Source organism: Perna viridis, chromosome 8, assembly GCF_037379345.1.
Source record: "Perna viridis isolate PV_CMFRI_1.1 ecotype Kerala chromosome 8, ASM3737934v1, whole genome shotgun sequence".
In the NCBI taxonomy this organism is placed as follows: domain Eukaryota; kingdom Metazoa; phylum Mollusca; class Bivalvia; order Mytilida; family Mytilidae; genus Perna; species Perna viridis.
The window spans coordinates 44,806,138-44,825,378 of record NC_142452.1 but is presented as its reverse complement, the minus strand read 5'-3'; the positions used below and the strand labels follow the sequence as shown (position 1 = coordinate 44,825,378).

Sequence of the window (19,241 nt, the reverse complement as noted above, 5' to 3'; positions counted from 1 at the left end):
AACAAGGTCTAATTAATGTTCTGCCTAGTCCTTTGGTCATGGTTACAGTTACACTATCAACAAGGTCTAATTAATGTTCAGGCTAGTTCCTTGGTCATGGTTATAGTTACACTATAAACAAGGTCTAATTAATGTTCTGCCTAGTCCTTTGGTCATGGTTACAGTTACACTATCAACAAGGTCTAATTAATGTTCAGGCTAGTTCCTTGGTCATGGTTATAGTTACACTATAAACAAGGTCTAATTAATGTTCTGGCTAGTTCCTTGGTCATGGTTATAATTACACTATAAACAAGGTCTAATTAATGTTCTGCCTAGTCCTTTGGTCATGGTTACAGTTACACTATAAACAAGGTCTAATTAATGTTCAGGCTAGTTCCTTGGTCATGGTTATAGTTACACTATAAACAAGGTCTAATTAATGTTCTGCCTAGTCCTTTGGTCATGGTTACAGTTACACTATAAACAAGGTCTAATTAATGTTCTGGCTAGTTCCTTGGTCATGGTTATAGTTACACTATAAACAAGGTCTAATTAATGTTCTGGCTAGTTCCTTGGTCATGGTTATAATTACACTATAAACAAGGTCTAATTAATGTTCAGGCTAGTTCCTTAGTCATGGTTATAATTACACTATAAACAAGGTCTAATTAATGTTCTGTCTAGTCCTTTGGTCATGGTTACAGTTACACTATAAACAAGGTCTAATTAATGTTCTGCCTAGTTCCTTGGTCATGGTTATAGTTACACTATAAACAAGGTCTGATTAATGTTCTGGCTAGTTCCTTGGTCATGGTTACAGTTACACTATAAACAAGGTCTAATTAATGTTCTGGCTAGTCCTTTGGTCATGGTTATAATTACACTATAAACAAGGTCTAATTAATGTTCAGGCTAGTCCTTTGGTCATGGTTACAGTTACACTATAAACAAGGTCTAATTAATGTTCAGGCTAGTTCCTTGGTCATGGTTACAGTTACACTATAAACAAGGTCTAATTAATGTTCAGGCTAGTCCTTTGGTCATGGTTACAGTTACACTATAAACAAGGTCTAATTAATGTTCAGGCTAGTCCTTTGGTCATGGTTACAGTTACACTATAAACAAGGTCTAATTAATGTTCTGGCTAGTTCCTTAGTCATGGTTATAATTACACTATAAACAAGGTCTAATTAATGTTCTGGCTAGTTCCTTGGTCATGGTTATAATTACACTATAAACAAGGTCTAATTAATGTTCTGCCTAGTACTTTGGTCATGGTTATAGTTACATTATAAACCAGGTCTAATTAATGTTCTGGCTAGTTCCTTGGTCATGGTTATAGTTACACTATAAACAAGGTCTAATTAATGTTCTGCCTAGTCCTTTGGTCATGGTTATAATTACATTATAAACAAGGTCTAATTAATGTTCAGGCTAGTTCTTTGGTCATGGTTATAATTACACTATAAACAAGGTCTAATTAATGTTCTGGCTAGTTCTTTGGTCATGGTTATAATTACACTATAAACAAGGTCTAATTAATGTTCTGGCTAGTTCCTTGGTCATGGTTATAGTTCGACTGTAAACAAAGTATAATTAATGTCTTGCCTAGTCCTTTGGTCGTGGTTATAGTTACACTTACAAGAATTCAATGTTCAAAATGCAGATTAATCATTGATGAATCCAGGGTTTTAGACATACATGTAGGTCATATAAAGGAAGACCAATTATGGCAATTAGAATTTGTTGTGTTTACAAGGAAGAGATGACATTCTAGGCCTTTCTGTTTTTTTGATATGCAAATATCTAATGTCCAATATTTGGGTAGTTTACATGTACTGACCCTCAATTTATCCTTTTTTTCCATCTGTTTTATTGTTTATTTTTTTTTGTAATTTTCACTACTTAAATCTTCTACATGGAATGTATTGTATAAATAGACATGCAGTATTATAATAAAGATTGCCTTAATTTCTTAATGATTGGTTCTAAAACCTAAAGTATAAAAACTTGATACTCTCTGTACAGGTGAATTGATACTGCAGCTATTTTAGAGAAAGTTATGAGTTGATTTCATGTTAAATAGTACTAAAGATCATCCATAAATAAATTGTAGGAAATTACATGATGTTGTTCAAGCAAAACTTGAAAATAACATTTGTCTTGTGTTTTACACCATCTTTTAAAGATTCTCTGTGTGTAATGAATAAAAATAAGAAGAGTGCATTTTTAAAACTTGGAATCTATAGTTTGAACAATCTTGGCTACAAAGAAAACATATATACATGTACATAACCTTTCTATTCATTGTCAAAAGGGGACAGGGATGAACATATTGTCAAAAGGGGGCAGGGATGGAAATATTGTTAAAAGGGGGAAAGTGTTAGCATATTGTTAAAAAGGGGCAGGGATGAACATATTGTCAAAAGGGGGAAGGTGTTAGTATATTGTTAAAAAGGGGCAGGGAAGAACATATTGTTAAAAGGGGGCAGGGATGAACATATTGACATACTCCTAAAAAGAGGGGGTATAAATGCTTTGTGAAAATGGAATAGTGGTAAAAATATTATGAACTTACTATGAAAATATTATGAATGTACACATGTACATGTACATTAAACAGGTTGCAGTACAGAATAGGGATGTTCTATGTACACTTTTTCACTTTATTCATGTACTTGAAGTACGTGAGAAACACTACCAAAATGTATGTTGATAGTTTCCTTGTTAGGATGCAGGTGCAAATATTTGTGTACATGTAAATCAGTAGCAGTACTAAATATGATCATGTTTTCACAACTGTCAGCATAAATTAATGTCAAAGGACATGGGTGATGGGTGTAATATTTGTCATATTCTGATGATATAGGCATACATGTATCTAAAGCAACTTGCTGAATACCTGAAACGTATTGAGAATTAGAAACTGTTCTAATAGCTAATGAGAACCAAGAAAAAGAACCATCTACATGTACATATATTTGTAGATGTATGTACATGTACCTGGCGTCCCAACATTTTTTACACTCATGGATTACATCTTATATCCAGGAATACTTAAATGTAAGGAGAATGTATATTTTATTGTTTATATGTTTTTTTGAATGAAGCATTGAATTCTTACAGATATTTCACACACAGAACTCATAGTGGTGTACATAATCATGTATAATGCTTGTTGTAAAATGTGATTTGAATAATTTCACTGTATTTTGAAAACTTTGGTGTCAAATATGATAAATTAGTACATGAAATTAGCATTATTTTAGAAATGGAATTTAATTACTTATGTTAATGATTGCCAAAATATTTTACAGATTTATCAAAAGGAAGTTGGTTATTTCCTAAACATACAGTTTGAATTAAAAATAAAATTGTTTGAAAAGTATATATGTGGTAATATGGATCATTAAAGATCTAAGTTGCAGTCTCTTCAATATCAACATGTTTACCTGTGAACATTGTATAAGGTAAGGGAGGATTCTAACCTTTACTCATATAATGACAGTACATTGCAACTGGAGGTGTTTCGTCCCTCTTCCTTTGAACTGGCTGTATAGGTCTGTATAGTCCCTAACAATTGGTTGGTGTCCCCTCCCACCTCTTCCTTTGAACTGGCTGTATGGGTCTGTATAGTCCCTAACAATGGGTGGTCTCCCCTCCCACCTCTTCCTTAGAACTGGCTGTATGGGTCTGTATAGTCCCTAACAATTGGTGGTCTCCCCTCCCCCCTTTCCTTTGAACATGCTGTATGGGCCTGTGTAGTCTCTAACAAAGTGGTGGTGTCCCCCCTTTCCTTTGAACAAGCTTTATGGGCCTGTGTAGTCTCTAACAACTGGTGGTGTCCCCTTTTCTTTGAACAGGCTTTATGGGCCTGTGTAGTCTATAACAACTGGTGCAGTGTTCCAGGATTCCTATTTCCTGTTACCCGGGGGAAGTGAATTTTGGGTCAGGGAAAGTTAGGTACTTACTTACACTTTCCCGTGGCAAGTTGAAAACCTCGTATGCTGTAAGGATTTGTTTTGTTGGGAAAGCAGTCATTGAGTGTGGGATAGTTGATTTTATATGGATTTTTCCAGAGTAAACCTCAATTTCTGAAAAATCCTAGAACACTGTGGTGGTGTCCCCCTTTACCTTTGCACAGGATTTATTGGCTCGTGTAGTCCCCTTCCCATGGTATAAGAATGAAGCTAATTGTGTAATATAAATTCCCGCTTTATAGAACTGTATTTAACATAGTTTTCAGTCTCTGATTGTCAGATTTGCTTTTAATTTTAGGTACCAGCAGCAATCTTTGGCAATTAACTGGTGACTGTTAAATGAATTCTACTTCAGGAAAATTTGTTCTCATTTGCATTTGAACGAGGATCAATTTATTTGTGTTACTGCTAAGTTAGATTTTTAATGCTATATTTCATTATTACAAGAAAATCTGTGGCGACATCTAGACTTGGTTTGCCCATTTTGAAATCAAGTCAATTCAAATCAAGTTCAGTCTTATAACTAGGACTTGGAAACCTTCAGATTTGGTCAACATTATTAAGATATTTTATTTAAGAATTGTTGAGGTTTGATGAAAAAGTGATCATTTAAATCACATATCATGATGGGTATGGACAGATGTATCATTTATTTCTTACAAACTGTTTAACTTGGCAAATTTGTAGCTAAGCTTAGGTAGTTTGCTTCACCTAATTCCTTGGAAACAATTCAAATTCTCTAGTGATTATTTTCTGTTTCTGTTAGCAATGAAGGTTTTGTAAGATATTGAAGAATGTGATAAGATTCAATTGTTTTTTTTATCACATGCTTACAACACATGTGTCTGGAACACATTTCAGATTGGTAAATACAGGTAGATAGAAACAAGAAGCAGTTACTACAAAGTACAGATTTTGTGTCCCTTCCTGATTTAGCATGTAAATGAAGGAAATGCAAATTTTACTTCATATTGTAATTTTTACTATTTATATCTAACATTGTATTTTGCATCTTCTGACAATAACCTATGGTGATACATTGTAAAAATGGTAAAACAAATAATATGATTGGTAACTAAACCAGAAGTTATGGTTCTATCATTTACAAGTGATCCTACTACAGATAATATATGATACTGAAGGAGATAATACTATCACTGTCTGTATAACATGATATCTGATTTATTTATCTGCCTAATTCATCTTCTTTGTCACCTCCAGGGGGAGCCTCTTAATCGTGTCAACATTTGTCAACAAATTTGACAAATTTATTTTTGACGAGTACTGGACAGGTGGAAAAAATCACCTTTTTATTGTTCAGTAGAAGACAAAGTTATATGTTTTTTTGATATCCAACAGGAAATCACAACATTTTATAGCAACTGACATAAGAAATAATAAAATGTGATAAATGAAAATGCATTGTGATGAAAAAGTATCCAGTAAAATTGTTATATCATTATTCATTCTTACTGGAAACAACAAATATGATACTTGAAATATCATTGTTTCCATATAAGGGATTTTCCTAAATATTAAGCAAACAGCTGTAGTTTTATGGTGATTTTATTGCAGCTTGTATTATTCAATAAAGACCATCATATTTCACTTTTCTCTCTAGTCCATTGACTCACTTATTGATTCCATATACAATTTAAGATGATAATGTATTCAGATTTTCTAAATTGACACTTGCATATGGAAAAGTGTTGACATTTTAGTATGACAAAATTTTATAATCTATTGACACAAGGTCTTTGTAGTCTAAATAATAATTGCTGCTTAGGGACTGGCCAATTTTATGGACTAGAGTATATCTTGCACATCCAATGAAAACATCACATCTAAAAATGCCACACATTCTGAACATTAGGAATGGACCTAGGAGGAACTGTCAAGCAAGTATTGAAATATGAAATAATATTACATTGTACATATGTAGAAGACACATTATTTTCTTTTGTCTGGTGTTCATTAGTATATTTCTGTCTCTGTAGTTTCCAACTTTTCATGTAATAAGATTAAACCCTATAATAAGGTCATTTTATAAAGTAGTGTCTCCAGGGATCCATTAAGTTAAGGTCAGTGTTGCTGTAGACATAGTGGAGGAATGATCCTGGGATTTTCAGGTGATAAGTCAGGAATACAGTATGGCCAATGTTTATAGCTTTCATAGATCATAAGATGGATAAAATCAGGAAACAAGAGGGAACAATAGGGTTCTTATAGATAATACACATTTTTTTTTTAAATACACTTTGGATAAGAGAGTAATCAAGGGAACCAAGGTTATAGCGGTAATCAAAAGAATGTAATCCAGGGACAAAGACCAGACATGAAAAACAGACACACACAACAAAGAACATAAAGTAACTAAAATCATACATACAAAGTAACAAAAGCAAATGAGCAACCCGGACTCCACTAAAAACTGGGAACATGGACCAGGTGCACCGGTAGGGTAAGGGTCCTCTGCTTTTTTTAGAAACACCCGCTGAGTTGCTCATAAAAAGTCAAGTCCGGGGTAAAAGAAACAGACGATAAATAATGTATTGTAATTAATTATTTTGGAATGAAATGTACAGGGTATAAAGGGTGTATGTACTGGCAGGATTTGTATGTACATGTAGTTCTAATGTAACATGTAGTTAGTTAGGTTATTGACAACTATCTGTAGAATGGTCATCAGTTACATAAATCTTTATCCAGTATTAACCTACCCCTTGATTGTGGCCAGTTATTGTCTAAGATGTGGCATCAGCTGGGTTGTGTCATCCACAGAAGTTTAATTGCCATTACAAAAATAAATGACCTGTAAAGGTTCTTTCCAATATACCCTGGTGAAATATCTTGACATTTTCAGCAAGAACAAGTAACACCTATAAAAGGTCGATGATAAATTTTTCCAATATTGGTAGTTTCCACTATTAGTGAAATATCTTGAAATTTCATCAGTTGACAAGTGTTATAATGAACTCCTCAAAAAAGATACATGTATGATGAGAGCTGTTTAGGTTAACATTGCCAGCTAATACTGGAACAAATATCATGTAAACTGTACCAACCAGTCACTTTCTATGGAATTATATTTCAGGCTGCAGTACCAACCAGTCACTTTCTGTGGGTTTATATTTCAGGCTGCAGTGCCAACCAGTCACTTTCTGTGGGTTTATATTTCAGGCTGCAGTGCCAACCAGTCACTTTCTATGGATTTATATTTCAGGCTGCAGTACCAACCAGTCACTTTCTGTGGGTTTATATTTCAGGCTGCAGTGCCAACCAGTCACTTTCTGTGGGTTTATATTTCAGGCTGCAGTACCAACCAGTCACTTTCTATGGGTTTATATTTCAGGCTGCAGTGCCAACCAGTCACTTTCTGTGGGTTTATATTTCAGGCTGCAGTGCCAACCAGTCACTTTCTGTGGATTTATATTTCAGGCTGCAGTGCCAACCAGTCACTTTCTGTGGATTTATATTTCAGGCTGCAGTGCCAACCAGTCACTTTCTATGGGTTTATATTTCAGGCTGCAGTGCCAACCAGTCACTTTCTGTGGATTTATATTTCAAGCTGCAGTACCAACCAGTCACTTTCTATGGATTTATATTTCAGGCTGCAGTACCAACCAGTCACTTTCTATGGGTTTATATTTAGGTAGTCTTCAATGTGTTGAAAACACATAAGAAAAAATAAGCCCATACATTGATTCTGCAGTACTTCTATCCTTGATTGAAGAGATGTTCTACTGTCTCGTCATTGTCACATACTATAATCTCACAGTAAAGGGCCGTTAATATGTAGAATATAGATATCTATTAGCAAACAGAATGACAGATAATAAGTTTGACATAGTAAGACCATCAGTGTTCCATCAATTACTGACCAATGGCAGTTCATAGTATGTGGTGCAGGTTTATAGTATGGAATCAATGACTGGCATATTGATATTGTAACAATTCCATGTTCAGGATACTTGTATTGGTTTCCATTTTAATTTGAATTTTTATTATTCATCGTTTCTTATTCTTAGATTTGGCCAAATTAACATCATCTTAATTGACTTCAGGTAAACAAATTCCCCTTTTTCTCCATTTTATTAATGTATTCCAACGTTTTTGATGATGCCTTTAAGACTTGGAGCATCTTGGTTGTTTCAGTTCCCAGTGATAACAGTATCTAATGTCATTTAGGAACCCATTAGATCAAAGACATTGATGAAGCCATTACCATGGAATATAAATACTGTCAGATTCAATTGTTCTCCAAAACACTTGGGAGTTTGACCACCAGCCATTTGTGTGTATGTCCTTAATTAGGAATTTGGGGACTTCCAGTTTATTATGTGTTTCAACTTGGGGGGTATTTAGTTCTTTTTTGATGTCTTAATAGACCAGTCACAGTGATAAGTTCATTTCTATATGAACCCCTTATGCTAGGTCAATGATATTTGGTGTACAGATGCTTTACCATCATTGCATCACAAATTCATGCCAATTTTACGCACATACTGCCGCAGTCATGGTCTGTTGACTTAGAAAATTCATTGTCAAAGTTTAATGTTAAGTTTTCTGATATATAATGGACTTTTTGGTCAAAATGTGGTTGTATTTAATCATATATGATTTTAGAAATCACTTGAAGCCTACATGTACTTTATACAACTGGGAGTAATATATTGGATTATAAATACACATATACTCTCTGTCTGAATGTGATGATCACAACTTAGATACCTTGATGGGAAGATTTATGATGAACCATCAAAGTTTTAGAGCTTCTCTTGTCATTTTAATTTTCATCTTCTATGATTTTATGATCATAAAGTCACACTGCAATTGCATAATCAGAATCCAAACTCTGCCAAGAATTTAATGAGCATATGATCGAATTTTGGATTCTTCTGCTGAGCGCTTTTAATGTTATGTTGCTTAAATTGCAGTGCATATTTGAAACATTTGGTGCTGTATTACTTAGAAAGAAAATGTAAATTTATGTGTTTTCTGGGGTTCTGCAAACTTTTTGAAGCAAAAAAAAACAAAAAAACCAATGCATATTCATTAAATGAAGTCCTTTATTTTTAGAGTAATTTGCTGTATTGCAAGAAATTGAGTGAACAATTCTTATTTGAAGAAAAAGATGATTGAGGATTGTGATTCTAGAAAGTGGTGTCTAATTTGTTTTGAGGAATTGCTTCATTTGTACTTGAACAATTTTATCAATGTTTGATAACAACTTCTAACAAGAGTAATTACATATTGTTCAAGAAATGACTAGGAAACTTGGGTACAATGATCTATGTTTATGATCATTGAAGTAGAGTTTTGAAAACCATTTTTTTATTTGAAAAATTGATTCAAAGGGATCATAAGAAATCCAAGGTTTTGTCTGTAGGATTTGTTTCCATGGTGATTATAAACTATATCAAATTTCCTTTCTGGGAGATATATATATATATTTTGTGTTGTGCTGGATTGATTTTAGCAGATTAGAACTAATCCCAGCATGACACTATCATCAAAGGTGCTTTATAATGGTGTCTTATTGTAGCATTTAACTTATTGAGGAATAAATTAAAAAAAAGCATCAATGGTGAAAATTCTTCTAAAATTAGATTTTTTAAGATTCCATGTTGTCAAACAAGACAGTAATTGGTTGTGAAAGCTGTAACAAATAAAGTGGTAAATGTGAAGAATTTTCCAGCTTTCTTCTTACACTGGTCTCAGAGCTTTCTTCCCATACCAGCTATCTTCTTACACTGGTCTCAGAGCTTTCGTCACATACCAGCTTTCTTCTTACACTAATCTCAGAGCTTTCTTTCCATACCAGCTTTCTTCTTACACTGGTCTCAGAGCTTTCTTCCCACACCATCTTTCTTCTTACACTGGTCTCAGAGCTTTCTTCCCACACTGGTACACTTGTCTCGTAGCTCTCTGCCATTATATGCAATCAAAGAATTTTAACTATTTAAGCTGATTAGTAATTTTAAATGAATATAAATATTAGAATTCACATATTCTATTTGATTCCCTATATAAATAAATGATATATTGATAGTGAATTAGACAGGTGTTCGTTTGCTTTCATCTTTATTCTATCTTCACATCATATGAAATTACAGTTATTTATATGAGTGACAAAGATTAAAACTTTAATATCTGTATTTGTATTCTTTGGTTTGTTAGTGGACATTTTCTTATATCACTGATATAAACTCTATAAATCTGATAAAATGAACATGGAAAGAATTAAAATTTGAAAGTTGTTTAATTTAAACAAAGGTGTAAAATTTCATGAGTATCTGTAAATCAGTGTGTTTTCTTCAAATAAAACAATTGGAATTCATAATTCATAGTATTCTCTTCATCACCCAGTAGTTGTCCACAAGTAAATGACATGTATGAAATGCAATGTGTACAGTTAGAAAATTTTTCCAATGTGATATTGCAATGACCAGTTATGTAAATAAAATGTATTTCTATCTTACCCAAAGTTTGACATACTTATATTAATGTAACAAAATTAATTTTTATGTGGTTTTTAGGTGAAACTTTTGGGTGATACAACATGTGTGGAATGCTTACACCTATAAAGTAATAAATGTGGATTTTATCATTTGCTAACAAATCAAAAAGGGCTGGTCATTTTGTTGAAAGGAGAAGTGTTAAATCCTAATAAAGGACTGTTGTAAGAGATGAAACGTTTGGCCTACTTTAAGTTATAAATCAATTGGAAGACTGGATTAAAGTTATGAAAGTCATTTCAGGCCTCAGCACTACTCTGATTCAAGCTATATTTGAATGGTAAAATGAGATAACATGTACTGTGATGTACTTAGGAATTCTTCACTATTAAGAGCCTGTTGGTTTAAAATTTTTATTTTTTAAAGATTTGCTTTATTATTATGTTGTATTTTTTGTTTTGGTGTTTGATGGGATGGATACATGTATGTTGGTTAAAATCGGACTTAACAGTTAATGAAATATGTCTTAGTACCTTCATTATAATGCACTGTAACAGGTACTTGTCTCAGTTATTGTTTCTTTGCTAGAATTAGAAGTGAAGTTGCTTTAAAAAATAAAAAAAATAATAACTTTTATACACTAGGTAGTCTTACATATAGTTAAGCACCAAACCAATGTAATCACAGTAATGTATTACATGTACATGTAGATGATTACCTGATTAGTGTAACCACAATAATGTATTGCATGTACATGTAGATGATTACCTGATCAGTGTAACCACAGTAATGTATTAATGTAGATGATTACCTGATCAATGTAACCACAGTAATATATTGCATGTAGATGATTATCTGACCAGTTTAATCACAGTAATGTATTACATGTAGTTGATTACCTGATCAATGTAATCTCAGAAATGTATTACATGTAGTTGATTACTGGACCAATGCAACTACAGTAATGTATTACATGTAGTTGATTATCAGATCAAAGTAATCACAGTAATGTATTACGTGTAATTGACTGCTAGACCATTGTAATAACAGAAATGTATTACATGTAGTTGATTACCAGACTAGATCAGGTGGGGAAAAATACCTTTTGAATGTATAAATGTCTGGCAGATGTTTCTCAGTTCAAAGACCAGTTCACACTGAGAGTTTAACAGCATGATACAGTTGAATACAGGGAAACCATTCAAACATGGTCAACTCTTCTAAAGAAGAGGAGATTTATTTGGTCTTTATAGATGAACAGTTGAGTTGGAAAGTGTTATTTTATCTGTAAATAATGAACTTCACTTTGGTCAGTTTTAAATTGTCTTCAAGGATTAAGCCTACTGTTAGAGGGTTTTTGAATTATTTAGAAGATTGTTGGGTTTATAAACCTTTCTCCTTTATAAAGATCATAGGACTTAAGCTGTCATGCATTAATTTGTTAGATTAAGTGAATATATTCATGGTAATCATTTTTAAGAGAAAAAAGATGTTTTATACTAAAAGAAATGGTTATGCAGGTACTTGCACCATCTTTATTATGAAGCCCATAAGTCTAAACTTAACATTGCAACTGTGTTTTTATTAACCTGAATTGAAGTAGCTTAATGAACCCATTTTATTTTATTACAGGAACAGTAAGCATCTGTAGATTCAATATTAAATGCTTTATTGTTTGCTTAAAAAAATCGAATAAAGATTTACAGATGACTGAATAATAAATATAAAATTACAATGAAAATCAATTCTATCAACTAGATAATAGTATTTTATAGAGAAATATCAAAGGCAGGCAAATGTTATCTTTTTTCTGTATTGACATCTTTTTGTAGTTTTCATCAACTCATCCTTATGAAATCAGAGTTAATGAATAAGCAAGGATTTTTTTAAGGATCTACCAGCTTTGCCTGCTTTTTGTGTCTTATCCATACAAATGAGGGCTGAAATTGGCGATTAGGAAAGAGCTACAAAAAGCAATAAAGTTGGATCAATATAAAGGCTGAGAGGTTTAATGATTGTTCACCTTACAAATTGGCTGTGGATATTAGGAGCCAGAGGAAATCTTCTATGGCTTTAGGCAGATTTAATAAACAGCAATATAGAATTTGGATTCATTATTTGTAAATAACTGTTTAAGGGTCAAATAACGAGCATATACTGATTTCCGCATCGCCATAAATGTATTTGTTTTGTTGCTTTTAAATTGATTCTGATACCGATTCCTGTCCGTTGATATCTTATATTGTGACAGTGATTTTTAAGGCTGTAGCCTGCCTTTAGCAATGGATTTATACCTCAGTGGTTCATTTAGAGTTAAAATGAAATGCTTGCATTGTTGAAACTTGATACATAAGGTTAGGTTTCTTCCTTAGCCATTAAAGGGGTCATCAGTCACAGTGTCACATACAAAATAGTCAAAATAATAATTTTTTTGTGTAATTTGTCATCTACCTTTGCTAAAGGAAAGTTAAATCTGCCTGTCTCAAGTCAGAAATGCTACTTGTGTTATTTTGAATTTGTGCTTTTTGTTAAAAGTACAGTGTGATGCCCATTTTCTGTCATTTCATGTGAAAGTCAAAGGCAGACTCTGGGTGTGGGATATTTCTCACCATAGACTCTGGGTGTGTCTGCCTGTTTTATTACTTGCTTGGTTGTTGTCTCTTTGATTCTTCTTTGTTATATGGTATTATAGATGAACTTGAGATACTTTTTGAGTAACTTACAGTATAACCATGATTTAATCTTATTATAATGTGGTCATACCTCAATAGGTGAAAAGTTTGGGGGTTTTACTGACTAAACCAATCTTGGTCTATCCAAGGTCAAAACAGTTGTTCACATGTTATATCCCCTTGTATACATGTAGCTCTGCTTTCTTTATTATATCTATCTGATGTATGGTGTCTTATACTGTCTTTTCTTTCACAATCAAGCAGAGATCATATCACAGAGTGTCAGTCTGACTTGTTCAGTTTCGAAAACTTCACATGTCTATGTTAGTACATGTAAAACCTCAGACAATAGTTGATTAATGTGAGACAGGATGAAATATTTCTTCTCAAGCATTAAATCATCAAAATAAAAACGTTTCATTGATTGTTGTGTTAGCCCATCAGACTCACCATTGTTTTCTCCTATTTTACTAAAAACGAAAGCGGTGTGATTGATTTGGACCAATCTTATTTGATGGATGGCATGTATTTGTTCTGAGATAAGTAAACATGGTACAGGTCAGCTCAGTTGAGAAGGATTATGTCACACGGAACATTGAGTAAAGACAGATTGATTGATTGATTAGAGTTTGACTGATAGTTTGTAGACTCATCAATTCTGAACTGTGCAACCAGTCGATTAGGTTGTCATTCAAGGAAGCAATGTTGTTTTTTGGAAATTATGAGATTAAGATTTCTAGACTAATCAATTTTAATGTTCAATTTTGAGTTTATTGAGAAACCGTGTTAATTTGATGCTTGTACATACATATCAAATTTTTTGCTTTTTTTAATTAAAAAAATTATAAAGTAAGTTAAGTTTTCCATTCATTTATAATGACATAAGATTCTTCATTGCTGATGTTGTTTTGCTTCATATAATAAGTAACTTGAGAGGTAAAACCAGTTGTAAAGGTATCTGACTAGGATCATCACACAGGGTGTGTGATGGGAGATAACTCTGTATAGGATTACATTTTCTACAGGAAGTGAAGATAGTGAATGATTTCTCTAAGTACAAAAAGATATTTGTGTTGAAACTTAAGAAGCATTGCTCTAAATCATAGATGTTTTTATAACAGATTGGACTTGCAATGTTGAATTTTAAATAAAATATGATCTGATGAATTATTATTTTTACAATATTTTTAAAGTAGCTTTCATTAAGTGATGGTTGTTAAAATGGTTTTGACAGAGGTCAACAGTAGTTTAATACAATTTTAGTTAAATGTCAGTCATACATAAAATTGAGATTAAAATCATAGTTTTGGTGGGAATTTTTATGGGAGAACTTTTTGCAAACATAAGGACATTATAATTATCATGGGCTTTTAGTGATGTTTATCTTATAGGGTGAAATCAATGTCATATAATGTTGTATTAAACCCTAGTCTCTTTTGTATAAGTTTATATCTTATTAAGGTCACCCATTCAGATATTCATAATGTAAAACTGAATTTATTTTTCTCTTAGATATTTATGTTTTAAATGGTTTTGATGGCTGCTTGGGATAAAACAGGTTTTTAAAAAATTATTTGCATATATTGGGGTCCAAAAAGGATTTTGTCTAAGGTTTTATTTATATACAAATCATTCTGTTTACTTGGATATTAATGTATACTGTTTTCTTGTTGCAGAACCACCCATTGTCAATTAAAACCTTGAACATGTCAGTTTGATTGACTAAATCAGAAAGCTTAACAACTGCTTTGTAAATATTGAATTGTCACTTACTGTTTATGTTTGACAGTAATTCTGAAAGAAAGTCTTTGTTTTTGTTTCCTCAAGAGGAAGCCTTTGATTCCATTTTCTTGGATGACCCTGTCATTCAAGATGTCATAATGTCATTTTAGTGAGATGCTTCTTGATGGGAGAAAGTAATTTGTAGCAATTAGAGTTCTGTTGGAATGAGGTTATGAATACTAAAGACCCAATTCTGATGAACTCTTTTGTTTAAGGATGACAAAGTCATTTTCAGTTGAAGTGATCTTAAGTTCCAGATTTGAAGTTTTGATAGATTAAACACAGTAAATGGTAAGAACCCTCTTCATAAGAAAATTGATCATGTTGAATTTTATCATGAATTCAAGTCCCCTTTCATTTTTGTTTAAATGACAAGCTAATTTTCACCAAAAATTTCTCAGAATAAATTAGATAATTGCTGTAAACCTAGGTCAAATGGAATTACAACAATGCGAGGTTTTGATGGATTGAATTTAGATTGGAGATTAATTAATAAGGAAACTTATTTCTAGAATTGTGCAAACATGGTCTTCTTCTCTTTGTTACCAGGCTGATTGCACAAGAACTTTGCCATGGAAAAATAAGATTTTACAATCACCAAATAGCTTTTAATGACCAACCGTCCAAAATGTCCAAATATGATTTATTGCCTTTCCCTGGAAATTTACATAGTTTAGTGAGAATTGGTTTGGGAAATTAGCTTGGAGAAGCTGTTAATTAAAAAGATAGGATAAAGACACAGAATGAATTACAATTCTTATAAACTGCTCTAATACTGAATCTGATATTAATTGAAGCTTGACACAAATATCTGTTGTTTTTTTATAAATGTAGTTCTGCTATTTACGTTTTCGGATATAAAGATGATTTCCTTTTTCTTGCAGATTTTCCACATCCACAGAAAACAAGATTACAGTGAATTTATTTGACAGTATTGATGTGTTTTGTCCATTCTACCATCCCTCCTCTAATAAGTCTGCTTGGGAGTACTATGTTATATATTTAGTAAGTACTAATATTGTGGAAAAAAAAACTTGATTTATAGATCCCCCTTTTAATATGACCACAAAAACATTGTGGTTGGTGGTTGTATAACAGTATCATGCTGTCCATTATCTGAGTATGAGTGTATAGATCTATATGAAATTAAATCGCAAGGAAGACTGGAGTTGATTTTGGGGGTTGTGACTTGAACTGTTCCAGAAATTAGGGCAAAAAAGTGGCCTAAAACAAGCATTTTCATAAATCTGGTCTGGACAATTACTTGAGTAAATGTGAATGGATCTCTTTGAAATTGTTTCACTAGGTGAATTATTACCATAACAGAAAGCTAGGAAATACAACATACCAATCATACATGTATATATTGCACATTTTGATGTGCTGTACACATGTATCAGGAATTGATTTTTGGGGTTGGGAATTTAACTGTTTAGGAATTGGGGACCAAAAACAAGCATTTTTTCATGATATTTGGACAATAACTTGTGAATGGACCTGTTGAAATTGTAGTACAAGTTGCCATACCTCAAATGATTGCTGAGATTGTTTTTGGATGTTATGACTTGCACTGTTACTGAATGAGGGACCAAAAAGGGTGCAGAAACCTTTACATAATCATTTTCCTGATATATACAGATAATAACTTGAGTGAATTTAGAATCTCTTAGAAATTGTTACTAAGTGCCATACCCCCAAAGGATTGCTGGGATCGATTTTGAGGGCTGTTCATACTGTGGACTAAGGGCCCAAAAAAGAGGTCACTGCAATTCTGGTCAAATTCTTCTTAAAATGCATAGCTATATCAAGCTTGAAGGGTGACAGCTTCTGTCATATTCTGCTGCACCCTGCAAAGCAGTATATTTACTTTTTATTTAGAAAATGATGAAAATTCAAGATTGAGATTTTTATACCAAAGATGATAGGAATGAAAATCAAAGGTTACTGCTATTGGAATAAAAGCAAGGGGCTTCAATCAAACTTAAAAATTCAGAAATCACTGAACGAAAGCATAACAAGACAGAAACAACAAACAGAAATTTAGCACACTAAAATGAGATATGAACTAAAATCGTAAAACAATAAACAGAAATATGCCTTAAAACCAAATCATGGAACTGAGCAAACAGTTTTTCCTGGACACATTTAAAAGATGAAATTTGGTATTTTTGACTCAAACAATAAGAATTTTCTAACAAATTTTGACAGTCTGTGTCAGTGTATAACAAGCAGAAAAGATAATTCTGTGCAGAAAAAATAAAATTTGTTACAGTGGAAAGTGTTACATGTAATGTTAAGGGAAGGTTCTGTAACCTTCATGCTAATCAAAATGACAGAATCCATGAAACTTTTGTGTAATAAAATTATTTTCTGGTAAAATAATGTCCAACTTCTCACAGAGGATATCTCGTGAGATTTTGCCGACGGAAAATCTGATTTCCTGAATGAGAGATATATCGTCATATGTCACTCATTGTTATGCACTACGGGATAATGTTTTGAACGTATTGGTAAACGTGATCTCATGTGTTTGTCTGCAGAAGTTTATGTTCAGTCGTCCTTTTATATTGACTTTAATTTTATTTTTGAAAAATAGAGAAATTTAGAAATGAAGCATGGTTGGAATATAGTAGAAATAATCCCATAAAGATGTAGCAGATACAACAAATAACAGGAATCTATTGATAGTGAAATTAACTGTTCATAGAAAATAATAGTTTTTAAAATTGTTTACATCATGTATGTTAGGCCACCTACTGTATTTTTATTTCTGCATAAGATTTCACATATTGAAATTTGCCTCTGAATCAAATGAGTTCTGTAAAATAATTTCTCAGAAACTATTATGTGACTGATATCTTTATCTTATTTTCAAGGTGAGCAAAGAAGAGTATGAGCAATGTACATTGTTTGAACCCAACAAATCGTTAATGATTATAAACTGTTCTAATCCAAGCCAAAGTGATATATTTTTTACAATATGGATGGATCCATTCAATGGAATACCTAACCAGCCAGATTTCTCCAGTGGGGAATCATATTATATGATGAGTAAGTATAATAACTAATACGGGGAAACTAAAGATCATAGGCTCTTACTTTAGGAAATGTATAAACACCATGTATTCGTTTATTTTAACAACCAAATACATGGGTTGAGATCTTTTTAATTTTTTTTTTCATGTGTGTATAAACTTAATTTTATTACCGGTATATTATAGGGATCAGTTTTTATGTTTATAACAAAATATCTTTGTTTTATAAAAACATAATGAACTTCTATACCTAAATATATATTATTTTTGTGATAATTATTTAAATATTTTGTAAATTCTATATTTAGCAACATCAACAGGGGGACCAGGAGGCTTGTCAAATCAGTACAAGGAATTTAGTGCCTGTTATAAGAAAAATATGAGATTGAGAATAGATATATGTTGCACAACTAATAGCACTTCATCAGGTATGGGTGAAACTTAGAAATTCAAAGGTCTGGAAAACAAAACTCAACATAGACAATTATATTGTTCATATTAGATGTACAGAATTTTGACATGTCTTATAACATACCAAACTCAAACTTCAAATACTTATATATTCATTATGTTGAAGGAGAGTATTGTCTGAGTATATGAGTAGTGGACAAAAATGTGAGGCTTATCTAAACATTTTCAGTATTCCAAAGTCTATTATAATAATAGTTTTTATAAAAGAAAAAAAAAACTATTATTCAGAAGTTTCAAAACATTGACTTATTATGTAAGTAAAACAGTGATATACATGTATACAGAAAATACAGGACAACTGTATTTGACACCTAATGTAATATGAAGATGATAACTAAGGATTATCTAGAAATTACATTATCAAAAGCAGATTTTAAATTCGTGAGATGAAGAAATTTAAGGAAACATATTTTAGGTATGTTGTTTAGTATATCAATATTGAGTTATCTCTCTTTGATCATGTCGAATTATTGATACAAAATAAAAACATTTCCATAATTTGACAATAGGAAAACCGTGTAGTTGCTGTGAGTATACCCCTGCTGCATGTTAGAGACTGGTTTATTCAATTATATTGTTCCATTTTTAACAGATTACTTTTGTCTGATGACCCTTTTGGTTTCTTAATTCAGAAGCTTTTATTGTTTTGAGTTGATTTGTGACAAGAAAGTATTATCTATGCACTTTGTAGCATGGGAACATTCTTTTTTTCTATTTAGTACAGATTAAAAATGCATGATCTAGATTGACTTCCCCTGATTATAATCCTGCAGTAATTTTATAACTAATTTTAGGATTGATTTGTATCGCTGTATTGGTTCATACGTTTGAGTTTAGTTTTTAGTTTTAAACACTTGAAAT

At 32.2% G+C, this 19,241-nt stretch overlaps 1 protein-coding gene across 3 annotated transcripts in view; it reads left to right on the top strand.

The window, feature by feature from the left end:
* Nucleotides 1-19,241, top strand: part of LOC148610678 (ephrin-A4-like) — a 111,380-nt gene that overhangs the window by 86,403 nt on the left and 5,736 nt on the right. For 2 of the 3 annotated variants that reach the window (XM_088595939.1, XM_088595937.1), the window contains exons 2-5: nucleotides 15,759-15,879; nucleotides 17,751-17,925; nucleotides 18,218-18,337; nucleotides 18,890-18,907. In XM_088595939.1, the coding sequence (XP_088452065.1) occupies nucleotides 15,759-15,879; nucleotides 17,751-17,925; nucleotides 18,218-18,337; nucleotides 18,890-18,907 (434 nt within the window). The remainder of the gene's footprint in view (nucleotides 1-15,758; nucleotides 15,880-17,750; nucleotides 17,926-18,217; nucleotides 18,338-18,889; nucleotides 18,908-19,241) is intronic. The other variant, XM_088595940.1, reaches the window with a different exon arrangement.